At 54.2% G+C, this 24,525-nt stretch overlaps 1 protein-coding gene and 2 long non-coding RNA genes across 8 annotated transcripts in view; 1 reads left to right on the top strand and 2 right to left on the bottom strand.

The window, feature by feature from the left end:
- Positions 1–24,525, top strand: part of SH3BP4 (SH3 domain binding protein 4) — a 98,399-nt gene that overhangs the window by 68,355 nt on the left and 5,519 nt on the right. For 2 of the 6 annotated variants that reach the window (XM_086376873.1, XM_086376892.1), the window contains 3 exons: positions 5,312–5,354; positions 8,203–8,453; positions 14,243–16,602. In XM_086376873.1, coding sequence (XP_086232999.1) covers positions 8,336–8,453; positions 14,243–16,602 — 2,478 coding nt within the window. In that variant the 5' untranslated portion in view covers positions 5,312–5,354; positions 8,203–8,335. Of the gene's footprint in view, positions 1–413; positions 479–3,320; positions 3,543–5,311; positions 5,355–8,202; positions 8,454–14,242; positions 16,603–24,525 lie in introns of those variants that run through there. The other 4 variants (XM_086376881.1, XM_086376903.1, XM_086376913.1 and 1 more) reach the window with 4 other exon arrangements.
- Positions 10,280–11,068, bottom strand: LOC147374902 (uncharacterized). The gene is made up of 2 exons (XR_015155043.1): positions 10,811–11,068; positions 10,280–10,711 (listed from the first exon to the last, which is right to left on the bottom strand). It is a non-coding gene; the product is annotated as an uncharacterized LOC147374902 (long non-coding RNA).
- Positions 17,101–22,750, bottom strand: LOC147374901 (uncharacterized). The gene is made up of 2 exons (XR_015155044.1): positions 19,373–22,750; positions 17,101–17,504 (listed from the first exon to the last, which is right to left on the bottom strand). It is a non-coding gene; the product is annotated as an uncharacterized LOC147374901 (long non-coding RNA).

Genomic DNA, 24,525 nt, shown 5'->3' with positions numbered 1-24,525 from the left:
ATTGAGGTTGTTGTAGACGTTTCCAGGCATGCAGACGGGCTCACACTCGCCCGCTGGGTCACTCCCAGCCCGCCTTCCTCAGGGCTCCTCCTCGATCCCGGGGAGGTGTCCGTAAAGCCAGGTTCCTCCCCGCAGCCTTGGCCGGGCGTGTGGGCCTCTCTGAGGCAGCGTCGCAGAGGCTCAGGAGCCCCGGGCTTTGGGTTTCTTCTGGCTGCTCGCTGGAAGTGAAGTGGATCTCCTGGGGGAGGGAGGGAGCATAGCTCTGGTTGACTTTAGTCCTCGGGATCATGCTCTTTCTTGGGCAGAGAGTCGGGGGGTGGGGGGGCGGTGGCAGACAGGATGAAGTGTGTGTCCACAGAGCCTGCTGACCGAGGCGCCCCGGAGCCGGTTGAAACTCGTGCTTTCTCTTTCAGCCGGAGGAAATCTGATGAAATCCACATGATACTCCTACTCCAGAAATTAAAATCCAACGTGGAGAGTGAGTCATCTTAAAAACCAGGCACGACCGGAATCCACCCAGGGGAGGCTGAGGGCCGTCTCGGCGCCCGGGGCCTCCCGCAGCAGCGGTCCAGGCCCGGCGCCTGCCTCCTGTGCTATCCTGGGGCGGGTCACCTGGAGGGCCCGGGCTTGGCTGGTGCACACACTGGGGTCCTGGCTGTAGGGTGTCTCCACCCCACAGATGCTTCTGTCCTTTTTCCTGCTTGGTTTTTGTTGCGTTTCTGTATAATTTTATTTTATTGATTTATTTTTTGGCTGTGCTGGGTCTTTGTTGCTGCATGGGCTTTTCTCTGGTTGCAGTGCCCAGATTTCTCACTGTGGCTTTTCTTGTTGCAGAGCACAGGCTCTAGGCCTTGGGGACTTCAGTAGACAAGGCACGTAGGCTCAGCAGTTGCAGTTCCCGGGCTCTAGAGCCCAGGCTCTGTCGTTCTGGGCTTAGTTGCTCCACTGCTTAGGGGATCTTTCTTGATCAGGAATTAAACCTGTGTCTCCTGCATTGGCAGGCGAAGTCTTTACCATGGAGCCACCAGGGAAGCCCAGTTTGTTTTGCTTTTAAATTGTTCATCGGGCAGAATGTTGGCACATAGGCCCCCACAGTAGTATTCTGGGATTCCAGGATCTTGGGAGTGACGAGTCCCCAGGGGTAGCTGAGCAGCTGTGTGTGGGTTCCTGACTGTGCCACCAGCATCTGTAAATAATTGTGTCCTTGTACGAAGGTGTCGGCCATCCAGAGGCCAGCCCCCTAGTTAACCAGGGAGGGAGCTGGCAGCGGGCTCCTTTCTCTCTGAATGAATTGGCCTGTATACTAAAGAAAAGAAAACTTCATTAATTGTGAGTCAGACATTAGTAAATTTTAATGCTCCCTCCTGACTCTGAGACCTGACTTCTGCCATGTGGGGGTGATCCCTGGGTCAGGAAGATCCCATGGAGAAGGGAATGGCAACCCACTCCAGTATTCTTGCCTGGAGAATCCCATGGACAGAGGAGCCTGGTGGGCTACAGTCCCTGGGGTCACAAAGAGTCGGACACAGAGCGACTTTGACTTTGACATACATGCCGGGAGACACGTAACCCTTGTTGGGTTTGGGGCTTTTACAGGGTACTAGCCCAGGTTGTGTGCTTACTTGCTCAGTTCTTTCCGACTCGTTGCGACCCCGTGGATCATAGCCCGAAAGGCTCCTCCGTCCATGGAATCCTCCAGGCAAGAGTACTGGAGTGGGTTGCCATTTCCCCCTCCAGGGGATCTTCACGACCCAGGGATCAAACCTGCTTCTCCTGCATTGGCAGGCAGGTTCTTTACCTGCCAGAGAGCTCCAACGCTGTATTCTTTATTTAAATAGAATTCATTCACCCATTTATATTTGAGAGCTTGCTCTGTACTGGCTTATCACAACCCAAGAGGCCTCAGAGAGCTTACATTCTCTTAGAGAAATCAGGCTGGAAACGGAAGAGCATGGGCTTTATCTGGTGTTGATAAGGAAAGTAGAGTGGGGTGTCGCAGACCCCTGACTGCAGTGAGGGGTCCAGCCTGGCAAATACTTGGCAGGGGCTTCCCAGGATGCGGGAACAGCATGTGCACAGGCCCTGGGGTGGGAGGGAGAGAACAGGAAAAGGACCAGAAAGCCAGCAGGGCCCACGAGGGCATTGCGAGCATGAAGGAAGGCCTGAGAAGCTTTGGAGGGTTTTGAGCAGAGGCCCAACTGACTGTTTTGAAGGAAGTCCTGACTGCTGATGGGGGGGTGGATTACGGGAGGGCAGAGCTGGACGTGTTAGACCTGATGGAAAGGAGCCAACCACTGTATTGAGTTGAAGGGGGATGGTGGCCAGTGGTGCTGAGGGGAGCTCAGCCAGAGCTGCCGGGGGTGGGGTGGGGTGTGGGCACACACGCACACACGCCGTGCACACCCACCATGGAGAGCCGGAGGAGGGACAGGGGGCTTTGGGCCTGGTCGAGTGAGCCCTTCGCCTGTTGACTAAAGGTAGCAACTTTGGGGAGGAGGTTTGGGGCAAACCCGGAGTTGGGTTTGGACTGGGAGGTACAGGATGCCCGCTAGCCCTGAGGGGAGCCCCCGGTGACCACGTCTGGAGTTTTGGTCATTTGTCAACCGAGCGGGAACCCTGCCATGTCCAGCTGTGCTGTGAGACCACCTGGGCATTTGTATTTAGCGCTCCTTAGAGGTTTTCTCTTTCAAAGAGACACATACACACATATATTCATAACTTCATTCCTGACACATCCCTCCTGGAGAGGCGAATGATGGAGGTTTCCTAATTTTATAAAATGTTTCATTTGGGACATTTTCAAACACATGCATAAATAAGATAATAGTAGAAGGAATATATAAGGAAAGTAATAATGATAAAAAATAATAAAATAGAGAAATGGTGAAAAAAAAAAGTAGAGAAAGCATAATGTATAGTAATATATAGTAATAGTATGAAAAGTGAAAATCGCTCAGTCATGTCCAACTCTTTGTGACCCCATGGACTATATAGTCCATGAAATTCTCCAGGCCAGAATATTGAAGTGGGCAGCCATTCCCTTCTCCAGGGGATCTTCCCGACCCAGGGATTAAACCCAGGTCTCCCACATTGCAGGCGGATTCTTTACCAGCTGAGCCACCAGGGATGTCCTAGGAATAGTATAACAGATGGTAAAATACAGTGTTGATGAACCTTGGTGAACTCACTGCCAAGCAGATCAGAGCATCAGGTCATTTACCCCCACATTATTATTATTATTATTTGAATAAAGCAAGGACTAATTCACGGGGCGTGGCTCTTGACCTTGGGCCTCTTGAATCGGAGGCTCCTCCAGGAGAGAGGCGCAGAACTCCTCTGCTGGTTGCAGGGCTGAGGCCAGCCCCTGAGTCATCTGGAGCTCGCAGGGCCGTGGGGAGGAGGGTGGAGCCCTAGGAGGGTGGGGAGAGAGAAGACAGTTTCCCGGAGACACAGGGGAGGGCAGCGAGCGGGCTCCAGGGGCAGAAGGTGCAATGGACATGCAGGGTGGGCGGACGAGTGGTCCCGGTTCACGCGGGGTGGAGGTGAGTCAACCCGGATGCCCAGGTGAGCCCAGGGGAGCTGCACGACGGTGGGGCTCTGAGTACCAGGGCGGGGAGTCCACCTTTGATGGTTTAAAAGCAGCAAACCACACCCAGCGGGGTGCGGGTGGGGCGGTTTGAGCTGGAGGGACCTTTGAGAAAATTAAGGGCATGGGCTTCCCTGGTGGCTCAGAGGGTCAAGAATCCCCTCATAATGCAGGAGAGCTGGGTCCAATTCCTGGATCGGGAAGATCCTCTGGAGAAAGGGCATGGCAACCCACTCCAGTATTCTTGCCTGGAGAATCCCACTGACAGAGGAGCCTGGCAGGCTACAGTCCATGGGGTCGCAAAGAGTGGGACACGACCGAGCTCATTTCCATTTCATTTCATTTTCATGGATTGGACCAGGGCGGGAATCGGGGGTCTGACAGCCAGGAGCAATAAAGTGAGCTCTAGTGTCAGCCAGCCGGGAAGCAGGGAGCGTTTTTGCAGCCGCACCTCCTGGAGCCCTCCCGGCTGGGCGGGGCAGTGGGGTCCCTCCAGGCATCTCTGGAGGAGGAGTTACAGAGCCTCACCGTGAACCCTCACCCTGGCGGTGTCAGGTCGGGAGGTGCCGGAGGAGCACACCCAACAGGCGTGGCCCGGCCTGGCTCTTTCTCTGCTGTGAAGTAACATCCCCGAGGGGAAGGCTAGTGTCTGGGGTGGATGTCAGGCCTGCCCTGAGGAAAGTAGCCGTTCCAGGCTTTCCACGGGGCATTGAGCAGCACGGACCAAAGGGCCCCGGTCCCAGGGAAGGGTGTGAATGACCGCGTTCATGCTCCTGTGAACGAGGCTCCCGGTCGTTGGGGAATCAGACCTCAGTCCTCAGCTCCGGCTGGTAAGTGGCGGCGATGTCAGGACCACAGTTGGTGGCTTCCAGGTTCCTTGCACGGCAGCCTCAGAGAGGGGTGTCTGTGCTTTACAAGGACCACAGATCTCTTACTGTAACTGCCAGCACACTTTCTGCCTGCACTGGCTCAGGGTCATGGTTGTATCTGCCATCGATAACACAACAGAAACGGGAATCAGTCTCCCCAGCTCCCAGCGGTGTTCTGTGGTTTGTTCTCCTGCCCACCCTGAGGCCCTGGTTCCCCATCAACTGCCTTCTTGGCAGCGGCAGGGGCGGCGGGAATCCGATCGCTCTTAAATCTCTGCTTTTCTTGGCTGCTCCCACGAAGCCGTCTGTGTCCTATCTTGGGCCTCAGCTGACTTTTTGGCCACCAGTCTCCCAGCCCTGCGTAAAAGCCCATCCAGACTTCATCCAGCTCCTCTGTCGAGGACATGGGCGTCTGTGCAGAGTTCTGAGTGGGTGGGGCTTGCCTGATATCCCCTCTCCGTTGCCAATTCCACTTGCGTCTGTCCCTGGCTTCTCCTAAACTGTGTCAGTAGTCCTGAAAGACAAAACAGCATTGGTGCTTCCAGCGGTGTCATCAGCAGCCAAAGTCATCTTTCTGAATCAGAAAGCTTCGGTGGCTCTCCCGTGGCGTCCAGGGCCGAGACTGGCCCCTGCCCCGCCTCTCCTGCGGTGCTCAACCACCGTGCCCCCAGACTCACAGGCCCTGCTCTGCCTGGCACTGATTCCTCGCACTTTATAACCCTGGGCCCCTTTCCCTGCTCTGGGCTGCCGGCCCGCCTCTGGGGACCCTCACCGGTCCCGCAGGCCCTGGGGTCCTCGGGGGCAGTAAGGCCTCATGACTGAGCCCATCCTCACTTTTATTTATTCCCTCCGCTAGATGCTTCCCCAGATGTGAGCGGCAGCTCAGTGATACTTCAAAAGTGAGTAAAGGGGAGGCAGGGAGTGGGGGCAGCTCCTCTTGCATCTTGATCTCTCAAAGCTTGGTCAGGGTGAACTGCCCTGGGGAGCCCCAGGGATCCTGTTTCCGTGAGCACACTGCTGCTGGGGTTCCTGAGTCCTGACCGGGAGCCTGTGGGTCAGGGGGCAGTTGGACTGGGGGGTGTGGGGCAGGAAGTGCGTCCGACTATGAGCGTGACTCCGAGCACCGTCCCTGTGCTGGTGAGTCCTGGGAGCAACCTGGCCTGGAGGGGAGGGCTGGCAGGTTCCACAGCTGATGGCATCTCCTGGCTTTAACCAACCCCCACCTCCTTTCCCTGTTGCTGCCTCCCCAAGAGGCCGGGAATCCCAGGTAGAAATTGTCCTTAGTTTGAAAAAAGCCCACCTGTCAAATGCAGGTTATGGGCGCAGAACCATCACAGAGTTCTTCCTGCACCGATCTGCCCGCCCACAAATCCCATTTCATCCTCTGCGTTGATTCCCTCCAGGAAATGAGGCTTCGACTTTTGGATCCAAAATGTTTTCACATCCTCTCTTCTCAGGGCCCTAGGCTGCCTGGTCGGGCCAGAGCCTCTGGCCTGGTCACCAGTCATCTGGTCCGGCTCCGATGGCCTCTGCACAGTCATGTGGCCGCCGTGGCTGATGGGGAAGTGGGGCTGTGTCCCCACCTGGAGGGTGGGCTCTGGGTTGGGGGCAGGGAATCCCGGGACTGGCTTTAGGCCCTCCTGCTTCCAGTCCAGGTCCCTGCCACTGTCCTCTCTCCTGGAGGCCCAGCTCAGTTCTCTGCAGAGAGGAACCCGGGCGTGGGGCAGGGGGGTCTGAGCACCTGGTCAGTCACAACCTCACAGGGAAGGAATGGAAGTCATGTGGGAGCCACTCGATCGGGGAAACCATCCAGGTGCTTCACCCCATCATCCTTCAAATATCTGGCATGCCTGTGAGTGCTTGTGTGTGTGTGTGTGTGTGTGTGTGTGATGGGGCAACTCCAGATGGGCTGCAGGACTCCAGGATGGGAGACGGGTGGGAGGGACCACAGTCTGGGCTCAGGTTGGGCCTGCTTTTAGGGAAAGTGTCCTCCAAGGGAGCCTGCCACTCCTGACCTGCCCCTTGTGCACATGCGTGCCCCACCCCCAGATCTTGGGTTAAGGGCCCCATTCCTGGCTGTCTTCCCACTGTGTCCTCACCTCACCTGGCAAGCAGCAGAGAGAGAGGCAAGCTCTCTGGGGTCTCCTCCTGTAAGGGCACTGATGCCACCCGCTTCATCTAACCTCACCCCACCCCTTCCTCATCTCCAGATATCCCTGCAGGGTGTCAGAGCTCTGCCAAAGGAGATGCATTCGGCCCACAGCCAGCCTTCTCCCCAGGGTGCTCAGGTGCAGGAATGTGGCATCCTTTGAGACAGACGGCCCAAACTCTGCCCTTGAGCCACTGCCCGCGGGTCACTCAGAGCCAGGACTGGGGCTGCTGATGGGGGCTATGGAGGCCGAGGCGGGGGAGGGGGGGGGTCCAGGAGTCACGGGGTCCGGCCCCTTGTTCTCAGCACCTTCCCGTTGTTATTATCTCTCTCTCCTTCAGACAAATCAGGATGGTGCTCTCACTGTCCCATGTTACCAACATGAAAGCGAACCTCATGTAAGGTGCTCAATACAGGCTCCTCCCCAGCAGACAGCACGCATGCAATCTGGTCTGCCTGCTGCACACACAGCCTGGGGCGGGCTCCGTCCTGCCCACTCTGCACAGGGCGTCCATCCCTGCACAGGGCGGTGCTGGGGCTCCAGGTCTCGCTCATGAGTAAAGGTGATCCTCCTGCATTAAAACGATGCATCTCCTACTGTCTGTGGATGGAACAATCCAGGAACAGGGGCCCTGCGGCCAGGGTTCATGAACCCGGTTCTACTGGGTGAAATTCGCTTGCCCTCAGTTGCCCGCTGAGCTGAGTGCTGTGGTCACCTGTGGCCAGGTGGAGCAACGTCGGCCCAGGTCTGCTCTGGGAAAGCGTGTGACCTTCCCTGCTCTGAAATTGACTCCTGGATGGTCCTTTTCTGTCCGTTGGCCCTGGTGAGGGGTCTGCTCACAGTCAGTTACCTTGTTCATCTCCAACCACTACCCCCTCCCCTGCCACACACACACACACATACACATACCTGGGTGCCCCTTCCCAGGAAAACCGAGGCTTCAGAAGGGAAGCTGTGTTCTTTCCCACAAAATCTTCCTCTCCCTGTGTGCTATCAGCACGGTGACTCAGTGAATGTACCGAATTCCGTCTGCAGAAGTCACATGAGAACACCTTGCATGCACAGGTGGTCACGTGTGTGTTGTGTTTATTCGGGGGTCCAGGGAGGATCTAGGGGAGTGTGTGGGCAGGGAGCAGGCCCTTCACACCCACTGCAGACATGCAAAGCACGGCCCGCCCCGGGCTGGAGTCAAGGGGACCAGCCACTTTCTGTACACACTGAGCTCTAGTCCCCCTTCTCCGAGCCCTGGAACTAGCAGCGGGACAGATGCTGTTTTGTCCTCCTCTTTGGCTATAATGAATGGGTTGGCCAGGTGCTCGAGCAGATTTCACAAACCTCATTATGACCCCCCAGCAAGAGGGGGTGCACACAGCAGGCCAGGGAACACTGCTGGGACTGTGTGCACCCAGAGACCCATGAGACAGGCATAAGAGGGGCATAGAAGCTGGAGCCTGAGCCCTGCTATGTTCTCTTGGGCCAGGAAAAATGGCACGGGCTCTGGAAGAGCGAGGATTCCCTCTTGCCGTTGATTTTCTCTTTAACCCGTGTCTTTTCACTTGCTCCAAGGAAATTTCTCTTTTTCTTCCACCCCTCACAGGAAGAAGCACATTGCCAAGCTGATGCCGTCGTGCAGCATGGTTGCCTGAGACAGCAGCTTCCGCACTCACTGGAATAACTGGAGGGAGAAATATGAAACCTTAGCCCATCCGCCCGGGGAAAAGCGTTTCAGGATGGCGGCTCAGCGCATCCGGGCTGCCAACTCCAGCGGCCTCCCGCGGTGCAAGTCCGAGGGGACCCTGATTGACCTCAGCGAAGGGTTTTCAGAATCGAGCTTTAATGATGTCAAAGGTGAGCTCCCGGGAACAGCACTGGCTTAGGGAGAAAATGCAGCATGTGAGCACTCAAGACCCAGAGACTCTCCTACTTATAGGCTGCCAGGTTTCACATTCAGATAACTGAATCTGAGCTGCCTAAAGTTCGTCAGGTTATAAATTCAGCCCTGGAACGACAGCCTCGTGTTTGGTTTGGTTTTGATGTGTGGGGAGGTTGTTTTGAATTTTCCCCTTAGTAATGAAACAGCTTCTTAACGAAGAATATTCTTTCTCTTTGTGTGAGTTTTTATGACATTAAGACAAGAGCGTGGTGGAACACAGAACCAAGGGAAGGAGAGTGTGGTGAGCCAATGAGGTCCTGAGAGCCACTGGGGAAGGGAAGGGTGGTCTGGGACAGGGGTCAGCATCCCTTCTCTGCAGGAGGCCACAGGGTAAGTACTCGAATCCTTGCAGGCCACATGGCCTCTGTCACAGCTGTTCGGCTCTGCGATTGGGCCGAGAAAGCAGTCACAGAAGAGAGTAAACAAGTAGGCATAGCTGTGTTCCAACAAAACTTGATGAAAACCACCACCTGGATCACAAAACAGCTGACAAACCCAGGGGCCAGAGTTTGCCCACCCCTGGTTTAGAGGTGGATAGATAGTGATAGTGAAGTCGCTCAGTCGTGTCCAACCCTTTGCGACCCCATGGACAGTAGCCAACCAAGCTCCTCCGTCCATGGGATTTTCCAGGCAAGAATACTGGAGTGGGTTGCCATTTCCTTCTCCAGGGGATATTCCCGACCCAGGGATCGAAACCGGGTCTCCCACATTGTAGGCAGACGATTTACCATCTGAGCCACCAGGGAAGGTTTAGAGGTGGACCCAGGGTTTAATCACTGAGTCCGGGTTTTCCTAACAGCTCCATAAAACTGGGCTGGTGGTGAAGTCTATTCTTAGACACTAAAGAGGATGCTGGTGGGTCATTTTTATCCTAGAGTTCATCCTGCCCTCATTAGCCATCATGGTGTGTCTCCTGTGAGGTTCCTGGCATCTTACATTTCGTCATCATCATCACCACCATCATCAGTCGACTCTGCCGGTGAATTCTGTTGAAATGATCCACTGTGCTGCCTACAGACAGCTCAACAGCAAAAGCTTTCTCTGTACCTTTATATCGTTAGTCCCTGGCACAAAGTCAGTGCTAAATAAATATTTCTTGAGCTAAACTGCTCTCTCCCAGATAAAATCATGACACTTCACCCTGATGTAGTAAACATATGTGCACGTTTCTGCCTTTTCTCTTCCGTTAATCCTCAACTTCTGCCTCTTCCTGTCTGTGCTTTATTCTTGTGGCCCTGAGTATCGCTTTAAATTTTCTTCTAAAGAAAAGACTAGCCAAGGAATCATGCGTGTGTGCTAAGTCGCTTCATTTGTGTCTGACTCTTTGCAACCCTATGGACTGTAGCCTGCCAGGCTCCTCTGTCCATGGGATTCTCCAAGCAAGAATACTGGAGTGGGTTGCCTTGTCCTTCTCCAGGGGATCTTCCTGACCCAAGGACTGAACCCACATCTGTTACATCTCCTGAAGTGAAGCCCCAAGGAATCAGGAAAGTGAAAGAAAGTGAAGTCGCTCAGTCGTGTCCGACTCTTTGCGACCCCATGGACTGTAACCTACCAGGCTCCTCTGTCCATGGGATTTTCCAGGCAATAGTACTGGAGTGGATTGCCATTTCTTTCTCCAGGGGATCTTCCCAACCCAGGGATTGGACCTGGGTCTCCCGCATTGTAGACAGACACTTAACCATCTGAGCCACCAGGGAAGTCAGGAGGCTTTATTAATAAGAGCAGCGGACCTATTGGGTGTTGCTATAAATAATCGAACCATTTATTTTTTGTAGTTAGGTACTGGGCACTGTTTTCCTTATAACCCAGCTACTCACAGTTGAAGCGGGAAACTGGGAACTTAAGTTATGGGGTTTGGGCTAGGGATGTTGAAATGTGGGGCAGAGAGCGGAACGTTGAAAGATGATGACGCTGATCCTAAAAGAATGCTGAAGCTGGGAAGGAAGGCAGGCGAGACAGCCAGGGCTGTGAGGCAGGGCCGGTTAGCTTAGGGCGATGGAGTGGGGAGAGACCCCTGGACCACACTCCGGAGGGGGCGACCTGTGGCCCAGGCAGCATTTCAGCCCAGCAGCTCCCTGCACATCCTGATGATAAAGCCAGCTTCAAGGTGGGGTCTTATTTCAGGCAAAATATCCAGCGCAATGTCTTCCACACCTGATAAATGTTTTTCCTATATAAGAACCAAGGCAGAAGGGTAGGAAATGTATTATTCAGTAAGTTGAACCTCCTGACACCCAGGGATATTTTTTTGTATTAAAAATCAAGGTACCTGTGAATCTGGGCAGCACTCTCCAGAATTCATTAAGATGGAATTCGATAGGGATTTTCCTGCATCGGACTTAATGGAAGTCCCAGCCTCTTGTCCCCAGGTGTCTGTAGCACTCGACTGATAAAGAGGCAGGTCTTAGAAGGGAGCTCACCCCGCGGTCCACCTCCACAGGGTCCCGACTGGAAGGGGTGCGGTCTCCCATCAAATGAGCCTCATCCTTAAGTGAAGTCTGTAGCCACTCCTCTCCTAAGAAGAAAGCTTGGAATATTAAGAAAAACCATTTTATTCTTCATTTGCACTGATACATTTTCTCAGGCTACATCCTGCTTAATAGCTTTGGTTTTTAATTTAAAAAAATATTACTGTAAGGGAATTATTCTGGAGGAATGTAATAGGGATATAACTTTTGAGGAAGTCTAACAAGATTTTAATAGCCGGCCAGCTTTCTTTAATTATCATTTGGTTTTAATTTTTATGTGACACTTTCATGAGACGTGTCAAGGAAACAAAAAATTGTTTGTATTCCTGGAGCCTGTGACTGGAAAAAAAAGTAGGAGGGAAGATCTTATCCTATCCTTGGACCTCAGCTGACCCAGCTCCCTTCTTCACTCCCCACCCCCCCAAAGCTGTTATCTTGGCTTGGCTGTTTTTATTCACTCCCTCCTTTCTGTCTTAAGTGATTTCTCTCAGGTGTGATTTTACAGAAAAAGGGCAAAGCCAGGGGAATACTAACTTTGACTTCGGCCAACACCTTGTTTCAATAACGTGGATGTTGCTTCTCTGCTGTAAGCAACTTGCTGTGAGCAAGACGTACCCTAACAGAGCAAACAGCCTAGTGGGGCAGTGGAACCCTCCCCCGCAAAACCAAAATAAATATGTAAGGACATTTTGTATCAGTTAACGATAAATGCTATGGAGAAAAATTAAATTAGGAGGGGGCTCGAGGAGGAGGGGGCTTTATTTATTTTTTAAACTTTTTGTTTTGTATTGGGTATAGCTGATTGACAATGTGATAGTTCCAGGTGAACAGTGAAGGGACTCAGCCAGACACATACGTGCATCCACTCTGCCCTGAACTCCCCTCCTGTCCAGGCTGCCACATAACATGGAGCAGAGTTCTCTGTGCTATACAGTAGGTCCTTGCTGGTTATCCATTTTAAACATAGCAACAGGGACGTGTCCATCCCAAACTCCCTATCCCTTCCCTGCAGTAACCATAAGTTCGTTGGTTTTGTGAGTCCTTTGCTTGGACTAAGTATCATTATATTCATCACTTCATCAGCATCATCTCATTTAATCCCCACCAGAGCCCACTGAGGATAGATGGTTTATCCATCATGAACAATCGCAGACTCCAGAGATCCCACAGCAGCTCAAGTGAAAGAAGTTGCTCAGTCGTAATCCGACTCTTTGTGACCTCCTGGACTACACAGTCGATGGAATTCTCCAGGCCAGAATACTGGAGTGTGTAGCCGTTCCCCTCTCCAGGGGATCTTCCCAACCCAGGGAGCGAACCCAGGTGTCCCTCATTGCAGGTGGATTCTCTTACCAGCTGAGCCACCAGGGAAGCCCTAAGGGTATAGATTAAAAGTCCAGATCTGATGATCCCAGAGCCAGATTTTCTCTGACACCCCAGACTTGGTGGTAGGTGACAGCCTCCCCAAGGCCCAGGTACACACCCTGCCAAGCATATCTCTGTAATTTAGTTAGTGTAAATAAATAGAAACTTCCTACCTTATTTCCTGAGACTTTGCTGTAGAAATACAATATACTTTATTATCATTTCCTTTATACAATTTATTATTATTTCCTTTAGGAAAGGGAAATGGGCAGGTGAGTTTTTTTTGCAGGAGGGCCGATTTGATAGACTAGTTTATCTGTTGACTTAGTCATACATTAGACAAGATGAAAGTGTAATTCCACTAAAAATGTCCTTTCTTTGCTTGTTCATTTAAGACAACTAAGAACATTTGCTTTCATTTTTCCGTAACAGGAAGGCAGCAAACTCTGTAAAACAAGGCACAGCTGGGCTAAGAAGGGGGCCAATATATGGGGTTATTTCCATCAGAAAGAAATGTCTTCATCCTCTTAACCCTAATCCTCTACGTATATGTACTTGGTCACCTATGGGAGGTTTTTAATTATCCGTTATTTTTCAAAACACATCCTACTTGTTTAGATGACTTTTTTCTCTGCTGTTCTAATTGCTGTCTACATTGGTAACACATAGTTGGACACCAAGAGCCATAAATTAGCTTAAGTCCGCTGTTTAAAGTGTTGGCATTTTTTCAGATTGCTTCAAGAGTTGTTCAAAAGAACGTGAATTATGACTGAACCTCAACCTTTAATTTTCAGGGGATAAGAGAGAAATGATTTCATGGTGTTCTTCTGAACGATTGTTTAAAAGAGGCTGAAAGAGACCCGACTCAAAAATCTTATTTCATATAAATAGTTTGATGAAAAATGGGTTCAACTTGGGAACCAGGAAACGGGTCTGATTATCAAGGGTACGTTCCCCTTGGTGTATGTATTTCATTCTGAAGGGAGAGAGTGGAATTGGTTCTTAGACACAGAGATTTCTGCTGGAGGGCTTTTCTGGTCTTTGGTTACATGCACTGGGTCATTTAACACTGTTTTTCTAAATCACTTTCAACTTCTCTTTTGACCTAGCAGCAGTCCCAATAAGTTAGTTAAATCAAGAAAAGTCCAGTTAAAAGGAGATGTTTAAAACCCCAGTTGTTGCTGTTCAGTCAGTAAGTCCTGTCTGACTCTTTGTGACCCCGTGGACTGCAGCACTGCAGGCTTCTCTGTCCTTCACCATCTCCCGGAGTTTGCTCAAACTCATGTCCATTGAGTCTGTGATGCCGTCCAACCATCTTATTGTCTGCCGCCTCCTTCTCCTCCTGCCTTCAGACTTTCCCAGCATCAGGGTCTTTTCCAATGAGTCATCTTTTTGCATCAGGGGGCCAAAGTATTTTTGTAACTTCAGCTTCAGCATCAGTCCTTCCAAAGAATATTCAGGGTTGATCTCCTTTAGGACTGACTGGTTTGATCTCCTTGCAGTCCCAGGGACTCTCAAGAGTCTTCTCCAGCACCACAGTTCAAAAGTATCAATACTTCGGCACTCAGCCTTCTTTATGGTAAAACCCGGGACATCTGATAATTCTATCATGCTGATTTGTGTTTCTGTGGATGGTGGAGAGGCTTTCTACCTGACTTAGACTTTGATTGGGATGTGATGGAATTTGGGGAGAATTCAGCCAGGTGAAGCAGACCCCAGATTTCACTGATTGGTTTCTGTCGGTTATGCCTGGCTTGTTGTCTCCATGTCGGGGGTGATGGTTTCCCAGGCCTCTTTTCTCCATGGCTTAGGACAACATTCTGCCTCTTCTTGGGAGCCCACCCTCACCTCCTGTTCTTTGTTTTGCACAGTGCCTTCTCCCAGTGCCTTGCTCGTCGACAATCCCACACCCTTTGGAAACGCAAAGGAGGTGATTGCAATCAAGGACTACTGCCCAACCAACTTCACCACCCTCAAGTTCTCCAAGGGCGACCACCTGTATGTCCTGGACACCTCGGGCGGGGAGTGGTGGTATGCCCACAACACCACGGAGATGGGCTACATCCCCTCCTCCTACGTGCAGCCCTTAAACTACCGGAACTCCACCCTCAGCGACAGTGGGATGATCGACAATCTTCCAGACAGCCCGGACGAAGTCGCCAAGGAGCTCGATTTGCTCGGGGGATGGACGGATGCCAAGAAGGAATCCAGCAAACCCTACAGTAATAATCCTTTCTGGAACGGGGTCCAGACGAACCCGTTTCTTAATGGGAATGTCCCAGCGATGCCCAGCGTGGACGAGCTGATGCCCAGAAGCGCCGTGGACTTGCTCCTCTTCGACACAGGGACATCCTCCTTCACCGAGTCCAGCTCGGCGACCACCAACAGCACCGGCAACATCTTCGACGAGCTGCCGGCCGCCGGCCGCCTCCCCACGGAGCCACCCGTCAAGCGGGACAACCCTTTCTTCCGAAGCAAGCGTTCCTACAGCCTTTCGGAGCTCTCCGTGCTCCAGGCCAAGTCTGACGCGCCCGCGTCCTCGGGGTTTTTCACGGGCTTGAAATCGCCTGCCCCCGAGCAGTTCCAGAGCCGCGAGGACTTCCGGGCTGCCTGGCTGAGCCACCGGAAGCTGGCCCGGTCTTGCCACGACCTGGACCTGCTGGGCCAGAGCCCTGGGTGGGGCCAGACCCAGGCGGTGGAGACGAACATCGTGTGCAAGCTGGACAGCTCGGGGGGCGCCGTACAGCTCCCGGACGCCAACATCAGCATCCACGTGCCCGAGGGCCACGTGGCTCCCGGGGAGATGCAGCAGATCTCCATGAAGGCTCTGCTGGATCCCCCGCTGGAGCTCAACAGTGACCGGTGCAGCTCCATCAGCCCAGTGCTGGAGGTGAAGCTGAGCACCCTGGAGGTGAAGACCCACCTCATCCTGGAAATGAAGGTATCAGCCGAGGTGAAGAGTGACATTTTCAGCAAAAGCACGGTGGGCCTCCAGTGCCTGAGGAGCGACTCCAAAGAGGGGCCCTACGTCCCCATCCCTCTCGCCTACAGCTACGGGGACACAGTCCAGGTCCAGCTGGACAACCTGGAGCCCTGTATGTACCTGGCCATCGTCGCCCACGGCCCGAACATCCTCTACCCTTCCACGGTCTGGGACTTCATCAATAAAAAAGTCACCGTGGGTCTCTACGGCCCCAAACACATCCACCCGTCCTTCAAGACAGTGGTGACCATTTTCGGGCATGACTGCGCCCCAAAGACCCTCCTGGTCAGCGAGGTCACCCGCCAGGCCCCTACCCCAGCCCCAGTGGCCCTGCAGCTCTGGGGCAAGCACCAGTTCGTTCTGTCCAGACCCCAGGATCTCCAAGTCTGTGTGTTTTCCAACATGACCAACTACGAGGTCAAAGCCAGCGAGCAGGCCAAGGCCGTGAGAGGGTTCCAGGTGAAGCTGGGCAAGGTCAGCCGCCTCATCTTCCCCATCACTTGCCAGAACCCCAGCGAGCTCTCTGACTTCACCCTGCGGGTTCAGGTAAAAGATGACCAGGAGGCCATCCTCACCCAGTTTTGCGTGCAGACCCCCCAGCCACCCCCCAAAAGCGCCATCAAGCCATCCGGGCAGAGACGCTTCCTCAAGAAGAACGAGGTGGGGAAGATTATCCTGTCCCCGCTGGCCGCCACCACCAAGTACCCGACGTTTCAGGACCGCCCCGTGTCCAGCCTCAAGTTCGGCAAGTTACTCAAGACGGTGGTGCGGCAGAGCAAGAACCACTACCTGCTGGAGTACAAGAAGGGCGACGCCATCGCCCTGCTCAGCGAGGAGAAGATCCGGCTCAAGGGGCAGCTGTGGACGAAGGAGTGGTACATCGGCTACCACCAGGGCAGGGTGGGCCTGGTGCACGCCAAGAACGTGCTGGTGGTGGGCAAGGCGCGGCCCAGCCTGCTCGCGGGGCCCGAGCTGAGCACGTCGGTGCTGCTGGAGCAGATCCTGCGGCCCTGCAAGTTCCTCACCTACATCTACGCCTCCGTCCGCACGCTGCTTATGGAGAACGTCAGCAGCTGGCGCTCCTTCGCTGACGCGCTGGGCTACGGGGACCTGCCGCTCACCTTCTTCTGCCGGGCTGAGCTGGACAGCGAGCCTGAGCGGGTAGCGTCCGTCCTGGAGAAGCTGAAGGAAGACTGCAATAACACAGACAACAAAGACCGGAAGTCCTTCCAGAAGGAGCTCATGATGGTGAGTGGCCGGTGGGCGCGGCTTCGCGGGGGCTGGGGGCCCAGCCTGGCCTTAGAGCCCTGGCACGCGCGGGCACGGGCGTGGTCTCCTCAGTCGGTGGGCCCGGCGTCTGGGGCCCCTCTCTGCTCCCGGACACTCACATGCACCTGGGGGACAGGCATTTACTTGGGCCTCGGGGAGGGGAGCCCCAAGCAGCTCAGCACCACCGGGGCGTGAGGGTCGTTCAGGGCTCCTCCCGCTGAATTTGTGAGCTGGGAGGTCCAGAATGCATCTCCCCCTGCCGCTGCGGGGGTTGGGGCACAAGGGGGCCCTGTGTCCACCCGCTCCTGTTTAGATCTCCTGGGAGGAGATCCATCCTTTCGTCAGATCCAGTGGGACCTGTGACGTGAAGGTTTGGTGAACCACTGCCCCAAAGTCTGACTTGATCACAATGTGAATTTTTCTCTCTGGGCCTTACCTGAAGGTTCTGCCCTCCTCAGTATCATTTCCTCTTCCTCCTTTTTGCTTCTGTTTGATTTGGGGTGACGTTGTGGTTGTTATTGTTGTTGTTCAGTGGTTGTCACATCCAACTGTCTGCCACTCCCAACTGTCTGCCACTCCCATGGACTGCAGCACCCCAGGCTTCCTCGTTCTTCACTATCTCCCGGAGCTTGCTCAAACTCATGTCCATCGAGTCGATGATGCCATCCAACCATCACATCCTCTGTCGTCCCGTTCTTCTCCTGCCCTTAATCTTTCCTAGCATCAGGGTCTTTTCCAGTGAGCCGGCTCTTCACATCAGGTGGCCAAAGTATTCTTGGGGCTTCAACATCAGTCCTTCCAGTGAACATTCAGGGTTGATTTCCTTCAGGAAACAAGTGAGGACCGCCTCTGTTTTGCCAGCACAGCTGGGAACTGGAATCCTAAGTAAAGAGGGGGGGCAGTTAGAGCCCCCCCTGCTGGTTAGAGCTTATAAACCAACCGGAAAGCACCTTCCTTACCCATTCACAGCTTCCAACAGGCCCGGGCTCTGCACTGGTCACTCTAACTGCCAGTGCAGTTACCTGGGAGAAGCTTGATGCCTTTTGGGCATTGCTGATTGAATTAATGCCAGCAGACATTCTGTTGATTCTTTGTGTAACAGAAGCCGACTCAGTTCCCTTGCCCGTCCCCCGATACGAACACGCCACTGGTTTTTGTTCCCGTGGGAAGCCCGTGACTCGGTCATAGCCTTTTTTTCCCCCTCGTTCTGCCCATTCCACTCAGCCCTTTTCACCTCCTAAGCCCTGTAAGGTATGACTCCCAGCGCCCCTGCATTTCTGCCACCTCAACTCCCCTCCTTCCCCCAGCACCTGCCATTCTGAGTGTGTGCCTGTTGGAATGGATGGGCCCGGCCTGTTTGTGTGGGTGTGAGGGTGTGTGTGTGGATGGAAGTGTTGCATTCACATCCCGTGCTGCCCTCTGGGGCTGGGGGACGCAGAAGGGGTATGTCCTCGGGGGCATGGCCCCTGCTGCAGGGAGCGTGAACGGCAGCCTAACAGGAAGCAAGGCATCAAGAAAGACCCCTTGACAGTAGCCCCACAGTAATACAAAGTGCCAGACACACGGAACGGGATAAGAGCCTGACTTTGCCCACGGGAGGGACACCAGACCTGGAGGTGGCAACCAGGAGGTCACTGAGGGCATCCATCACTGATGGCAGCTTCAGTGGGGAGGAAGCCCGTTGTCATGGCAACAGGGGTGGGGACGAGGTGAGGGGGATGGGCAACAGAGGAACCTGCCCAGGCCCTGGATGGGGGTCCTGCACAGCAAGGAGCCAGGGCCCCCCTTCAGGGCTCATCCCGCCAGCCCACCTGTGAGATCAATTCTCGCAGTTTGTGTCCAGCCTGAGTTTCATGGTGCCCTCGTGGATGGACCCCGTACAGGGGGGCGGGAGAGAGCCACCAGCAGGGATTCTCCATGATGGTGGAATGATGTGCATTCATGAACCATGAAGGGTATTTAATTGTTCCTTCCTCACAGCTGGAAATCGCTCACCTTGAATGGGGCAGGATGAATGAACCTGGGCGGACTGAGGAGGTGGCGCTCAACTTCCAACTTCCATTTCATTTCTTTTCATCTTTTTGTTCAACTTGGGGAGCTTGCCCTGAGAGCGGGTTTTTCGGGAAGCTTCCTTGGGTTAGTCGGGAGGGGAGAGGGGTTCCGTGTGCAACTCGGTCCTCCCCCCATCCCCTGCCAGCCCCACACCCACCAGGACTCCCAGGCAAGGAGGAAATGAAACCTGACCTTCGCAGGAGCGTGGCGCCGGGACAAGGTTGGATTTGTGGTGCCGCAGTGGAACTGGTTTAGCAGTGTTTCCCCTCTCCCGCCCCTCCCCGGCTCCTCTCCTATCGCCTCATCTTGTGGGCTGGCAGGTTTGAATGGTTGGCCAAACTTCTAGAAACTACAGGCTGATTTATCCCAGCGTGTCTGGGGAGTCGCTGGAAACCAGGTGTTTTATTTCCAGGGACTTAACAAATCACTGGGCGGTCAGGCTTCCTGTGGCCTCGGTGGCTGATTTCACCCACCCCCCTCTCTCCAGCCCTGTCCCAGGCAGACCACCTCTTCCCCACCCCTCTCGTTTTGAAGGTAGCTTTCTGTTCAGTTATGACTCCTTGGTTTGGAAGCAGTGATTGAATGAATTAAAAGTGGTGAAGGTTTTCAGACAGTAAATTTGCAGGCAGATGAGAAGGATAAAGGAACCAAGGACTGAGTTGTCCGGCCCCGCGGGGCCCACCGCTGGGGGTCGTACCTGCCGCTGCACACCAGCTGTACCGGTGGCCGTTTCTCCGTGTCTTGGATACACCTGGCTGCCCCTGCCCGGGCCTCTGCATGTGCTGTTCCCTCTGCCTGGAATTCTCTCCACTCCAGTTTCACGTGGCTGCGTTTTATGTCCTTCAGGTCCCGGCTCAGATGTCCTTGCCAGACCTTTCCTGCCGCCCTCGATGAAGCGACCTGGCGCCTCTGGGTCCCTGCGCCAGGCTCCCTGGGTTATTGTGGCTTCGTCCTCATGGTGCTTTCTCAAATCCGGAATGCTCTTGTTCACTCGTATTCACGGTCCTTATCATTAGGCTAATTGGATATGAACTCCACGAGGGAAGCCATGCTGGCACGCAGGAAACACCCAGACATTCGATGAATGAGTGAATACGTGAGTGAATGAGGAGTGAGCGAATGAATGAGTCACGCAGGCTGAGGATCTGACCTGGACGCAGTCTCCTGAGGTCAGGTGTGTTTCTGTTCTCTGGTTCCACTTGCTCTTTCGCCATTTTCGTGCATCTGTTCAATATCAGAGCTGGCCCAGCAGCACCTTATGTAACTACGGTCTCCGGCTGTTTCTGCAGCCCTGTCTCACCCGCACGGTGTGACCACCGTGGAAAGCACCCCTCTGTCCCCGGCCTGCCCAGCTCTCCAGCAGAGGCCCTGCCTGTCTGTGACAAACGATGGCTGTCCAACACGGTGATGCTACCGCCACCCCGACCATCAATAGAGTGGGGGGAGGTGAGACGCTGACCCCGAGGAGGGTAGCCAGGACGGACGGGGCTCACGGAGCATCCCCAGGCATGAGAGAGCATTGAGTGAACCCCCCTGGGGGGAGGTGAGACGCTGACCCCGAGGAGGGTAGCCAGGACGGATGGAGCTCGCGGAGCATCCCCAGGCATGAGAGAGCATTGAATGAACCCCCCGGACGATCGCTTGGCTGGCAGGACTTGTGGCTTAGGAAGATCCTGGAATAGGCACCACATACTTGAAGAGCTTCTGAAGTCAAGTTCTGTTGTCAGAAACAGGCCAGGGGGAGCTGGTGGCAGGCGTATGGCCGCAGCTTCTAACAGAGCTGGGAAGAGCTGCCCCGTCCAGGGCGGGAGTTGGTACTCCATGTTCCTGAAACATGTCTCTGGTGTCTGCTGTGCCCTTATTTGAGGGTAGGGTGTTGCACCTTTCCTTGAGGGAGATGCGGAGTGAACACCCACAGGAGTGCAGGACAGATCAGTGATGGGCCCTGAAGAAAAGATCCCCTTGACGTGAGTGGGCCAGGGAAAGGCAAGTGTGGGGGGAGGGCTGACACGGGGGGTGGGCCGTGGCCCACCCAGCAGAGAGGGGCTGACACGGGGGATGGGCCGCGGCCCACCCAGCAGAGAGGGGCTGTTGGGTGCAGGGGGGGAGGGAGTGGGGTAGCACCAGAGGCCAGGGGAGGCCAGAGGCTGGGCTGAGTCTAGATGGCCACGTGCTGACGGTGGGGCTGGCCCAGGCTGGATGACGCTCGTGCTTTCTTCCTTGAGCATTGGGCCAGGGGATGGGGTAAGTGTTTCAGGGGACGGGAAGGGGACCCAGGTGTGTGCTTCTCCTTGGGGACCCACCCAGGTGTGTTGTTGTGCCTTGTCACCTCCCAGCCTCCGAGCCACATGGCTGACAGTCAGTGCCCCCCCACCCCTGCCCCACTCTTAGCCTTCAGACCTGGCCCACCTTGGCAAGAAGGCGGGCAGCCAGCGAGGCAGCCCTGGGCTTTCTCTCCATCCTGCCATGCTGCGTGGGGGTCGGATGGCCCCGGGTCTGTGCTGTGGCCCAGAGGGGCAGTTCCCAGGCCACCTGCACAGCCATGCCGACCTTCAGAGTCCCCCGGGGTCCTGGGCCTGGCCCGCTGCTGTGGCTCATCCCAGGTTTGGTTTTTTTCCAAAATGAAGATAGTCCTCATTGGCATTTCTGTTTGTGAAGACGGCGGATGCTCTTCTTGCATTGTTATTTGCCAGTCCTGAGAAACAGCAGCAGAAAGCCCCCACTCCGGGCCCGTCTTCCAAAGCAGCCTGTGTTAGCGGTCTGCAGGGTAGACACCATGGGTCTTCCTCCGTTCCCTGGGTTTGCCCTGCACTGTCTGTGGTCAGCTCCTCCCCCTGGAGCACGTGAGCAGGCGGCTCTGGGTCTGTGCGGAGCTGCCACCCCCAGCTGGGCAGATGCTCTGGTCCTCTATCTCCAAGAAGGCGGTGGTGCCTGATCTCACCATTACCAACACTGCTCCGAGGAAAGTCCCAGCCCCGTGACTCTGCAGGCTTGTCCCTTCCATTTCGTGACAACATTCTGCCAGCTGCAGGCACCCTGCAGAGAAGGAGGAGCCAGCGTTGGCCATGGCAGCGGGGTCACATTGAGGCGAGCAAGGCCTGAGAGTGACGGGGGATGATTTAAAAGCCCACTGGTGTCCATCTCTGTCTCTGCAGTGACCGGACTGAATGGCCCCTGCTGATGGGTGTGCACCCTTCTCGCCTTTTTGACCCTTGGGTTCCCACATCTGGGATTTAGTTTTGTTTTTTGAGGGTGAGAGGGCTTCCACAGGTGGCTCAGGGGTAAAGAACCCACCTGCCGATGCAGGAGATATGAATTCGATCCCTGGGTCAAGAAGATCCCCTGGAGAAGGAAATGACAACCCACTGCACTATTCTTGCCTGGGAAATCCCATGGACAGAGGAGACTGGCAGGCTACAATCCAGGAGGTCGCGAAAGAGTTGGACACGTCTGAGTGACTGAACATGCAGCACGCGTGAGAGTAAGAAATGACAGAGTGTGTCCTTCTGTTTTTAAGGCATTAATGCTGCTTTTGACACACTTTGTGGGTCTGGGGAAGAGTTTTCTGAGTGTGGTTGAAAATCCAGGTGGGAAACACTGCTGTGTATTTGTTCCAGGACGTGGCGACTACAGTGAGTGGAGGGAAGGGTTTGGCTCATACTCGAGGACTGTGAAGATTTGGGTGATGGCCATCTCGTGTGTGTGTGTGTGCGTGTGTATGGAGGGTGGCAGACAGAACCCTCAGGAACCTAGCTCTGTAAGAACTGGAAGTGTCTTCATTTAGCAACACTCTTTCAGTGTAAGAGATTATTCTTGACTCTGGGGGTTACACCCTGAGGGAGCGGCAAGTCTGTCCTCCGGGCTGGGAGGGAAGGAGCGAGAGTTGGCTGGAACTACAGGAGGAACCAGGCTGTGGGCAGGGCGGCCTCCCCTGAAGGGGCCTAAGCCAGCAATCAGAACTGGTCCTGGGGCCACCAGGAGCGAAGCCGTCAGGGTGGGTGACCAGGAGTCACGGGTGGTGGCGGTGGGAGTCCAGGAGCTAGAGGGAAGGATGCTGTGGGCTCTTGGAGTTTCTCTGAAAAAAGAGAAAGTTGCTGTAAGAATACAAGTCTAGGCAGGTGGTGGTTTTAGGAGTAAGGTTGTAGGGGAAATCAACACTGAGAACCTGGAGAAGCGAATGGAAATGAGGGGAGTGTTGAGATCAGGGAGAGTTGGGGCTGGAAAGGTTGGGATGAAGGAATTCTCTGAAAAGGGAGCAAAACCACCTTCTCCCCGAGAAGCGGATGCAGCTACCTACCAGCTGTGCACTTATGGAGGTTTCTGGGCTCTTTCCTGCCAGGTGGTCCCGAAGCCCCAAGGGCACTGACACAGGGAGGAGCAGGGTTGCCATGGTGACCGCCCTTCTGGTGTTTGAACCTCTGGAATGGAAGCTTGGAATGAGCATACCGCAGAATGATGCTTTGTCGTATTCTCATAAGAATGTCTTTTCAAACGGGGATTGGCACCCTGGCCCGAGGGCCACCTGTTTTCCTAAGGGAAGTTTTACTGGAACGCAGCCCTGTCCACTCGTTCAAGTGCTGTCTGTGCTACTCTCTCGCCCCACCGCAGTCACGCAGCCAAGGCAGAGACCCCCTGCCTGCAGAGCCAAAAACAGATCCTGTCTGGCCCTACAGAGCAAGCTTGGCCACCCTGACCTAAGGCACGGTCACTCCAGCTACTGAGAGTCAAGCTGGGGCCGGTTTTGTGCTTTGTTTCATTGGGTGTGTTCTGTTCTCTGCTATTACCTGTGTTAACTTGTGTGTGCAGAAATTAAAGAGGTGCCACAGGGAAAAGGTTCCAGAACCAGACCCCTGCAGCTGAGAAAATTTTATTTCTGAGATTTGGTGAGCACCCAAAATGCATCCTTCGGGGTGGGGGGAAAATGTAAGAACTACCCCTTGAAGATGGTGTGGGCAGCTGTAGCTGCTCAGAGGCCAGAGAGAGGGGCTGAGCTTCTCAGGACCTTTGTCCCTGTGCGCTGTACCCTGAGGAGAGAGCAGCTTTGATCACCCCCACCAGGGATCCCCGAAGCAGAAGCAGGGGACTCTGGGTGTTCTGTTACCTGGAAAACAGGCCGCTTGCGGAGCCAGGCAGCTGAGCACACACGCGCTGCCGGGACGCTATGCGGAAGCCTGGGAGGGACCGTTGTCACGGGGGGTCGGCCGGCTCCTTCTCAGAACAGCAGGCGTGGCTAGCAGGGGCCCTGCCTCCGCTGTGCATCTGGGCTCAAACCACACCACGCCAAAAGTTTTTTTTTTACTTTTTTTATTATTCAAATATAGTTGATTTACAGTGTTGTGTTAATTTCTGCTGCACAGCAAAGTGATTCAGTTATACATATATAGAGAGACATTCTTTTTCATATTTCTTATGGTTTATCAGAGAGTATTTGCTCTAGTTCCCTGAGCTGTACAGTAGGACCTTGTTTTTTTTTTATTATTATTATTATTATTATTATTCAAGCAAAAGAATTTAAATCCTGAATTCTACCAATATATCACACATCCTCCCCATACCAGGTTCTGCAGTACAAATCTAGTAAACATTTAATTTTCTTCAAACAATGTCACTTGAAGATATCTAAGTTCAAAGAGACCAGTTTCTGAAATGTCTGAATCATCGCGCTGAAGCCTCATGCACGGGTCCTGAAGTCACGTGGTGCCCACAGAGCTGGCAAGTCATTGGCCTGAGCGCCGGGAAGTCTTACTTGCCTCCCCTCAAGCTGTGGGGCCCTGGACAGGCCACCCAGCGTCTACGAGGTCTATAAATCAGACACCACGCAGCACTCCTGTCCCCTCGAGCTATGGGATC

This window comes from Bos grunniens, chromosome 3, assembly GCF_055505025.1.
Source record: "Bos grunniens cultivar Pamir isolate PY7600 chromosome 3, Bosgru_T2T1.0, whole genome shotgun sequence".
Classification (NCBI taxonomy): domain Eukaryota; kingdom Metazoa; phylum Chordata; class Mammalia; order Artiodactyla; family Bovidae; genus Bos; species Bos grunniens.
The sequence above is the reverse complement of the archived record's forward strand: the minus strand, read 5'-3'. Positions and strand labels throughout refer to the sequence as shown.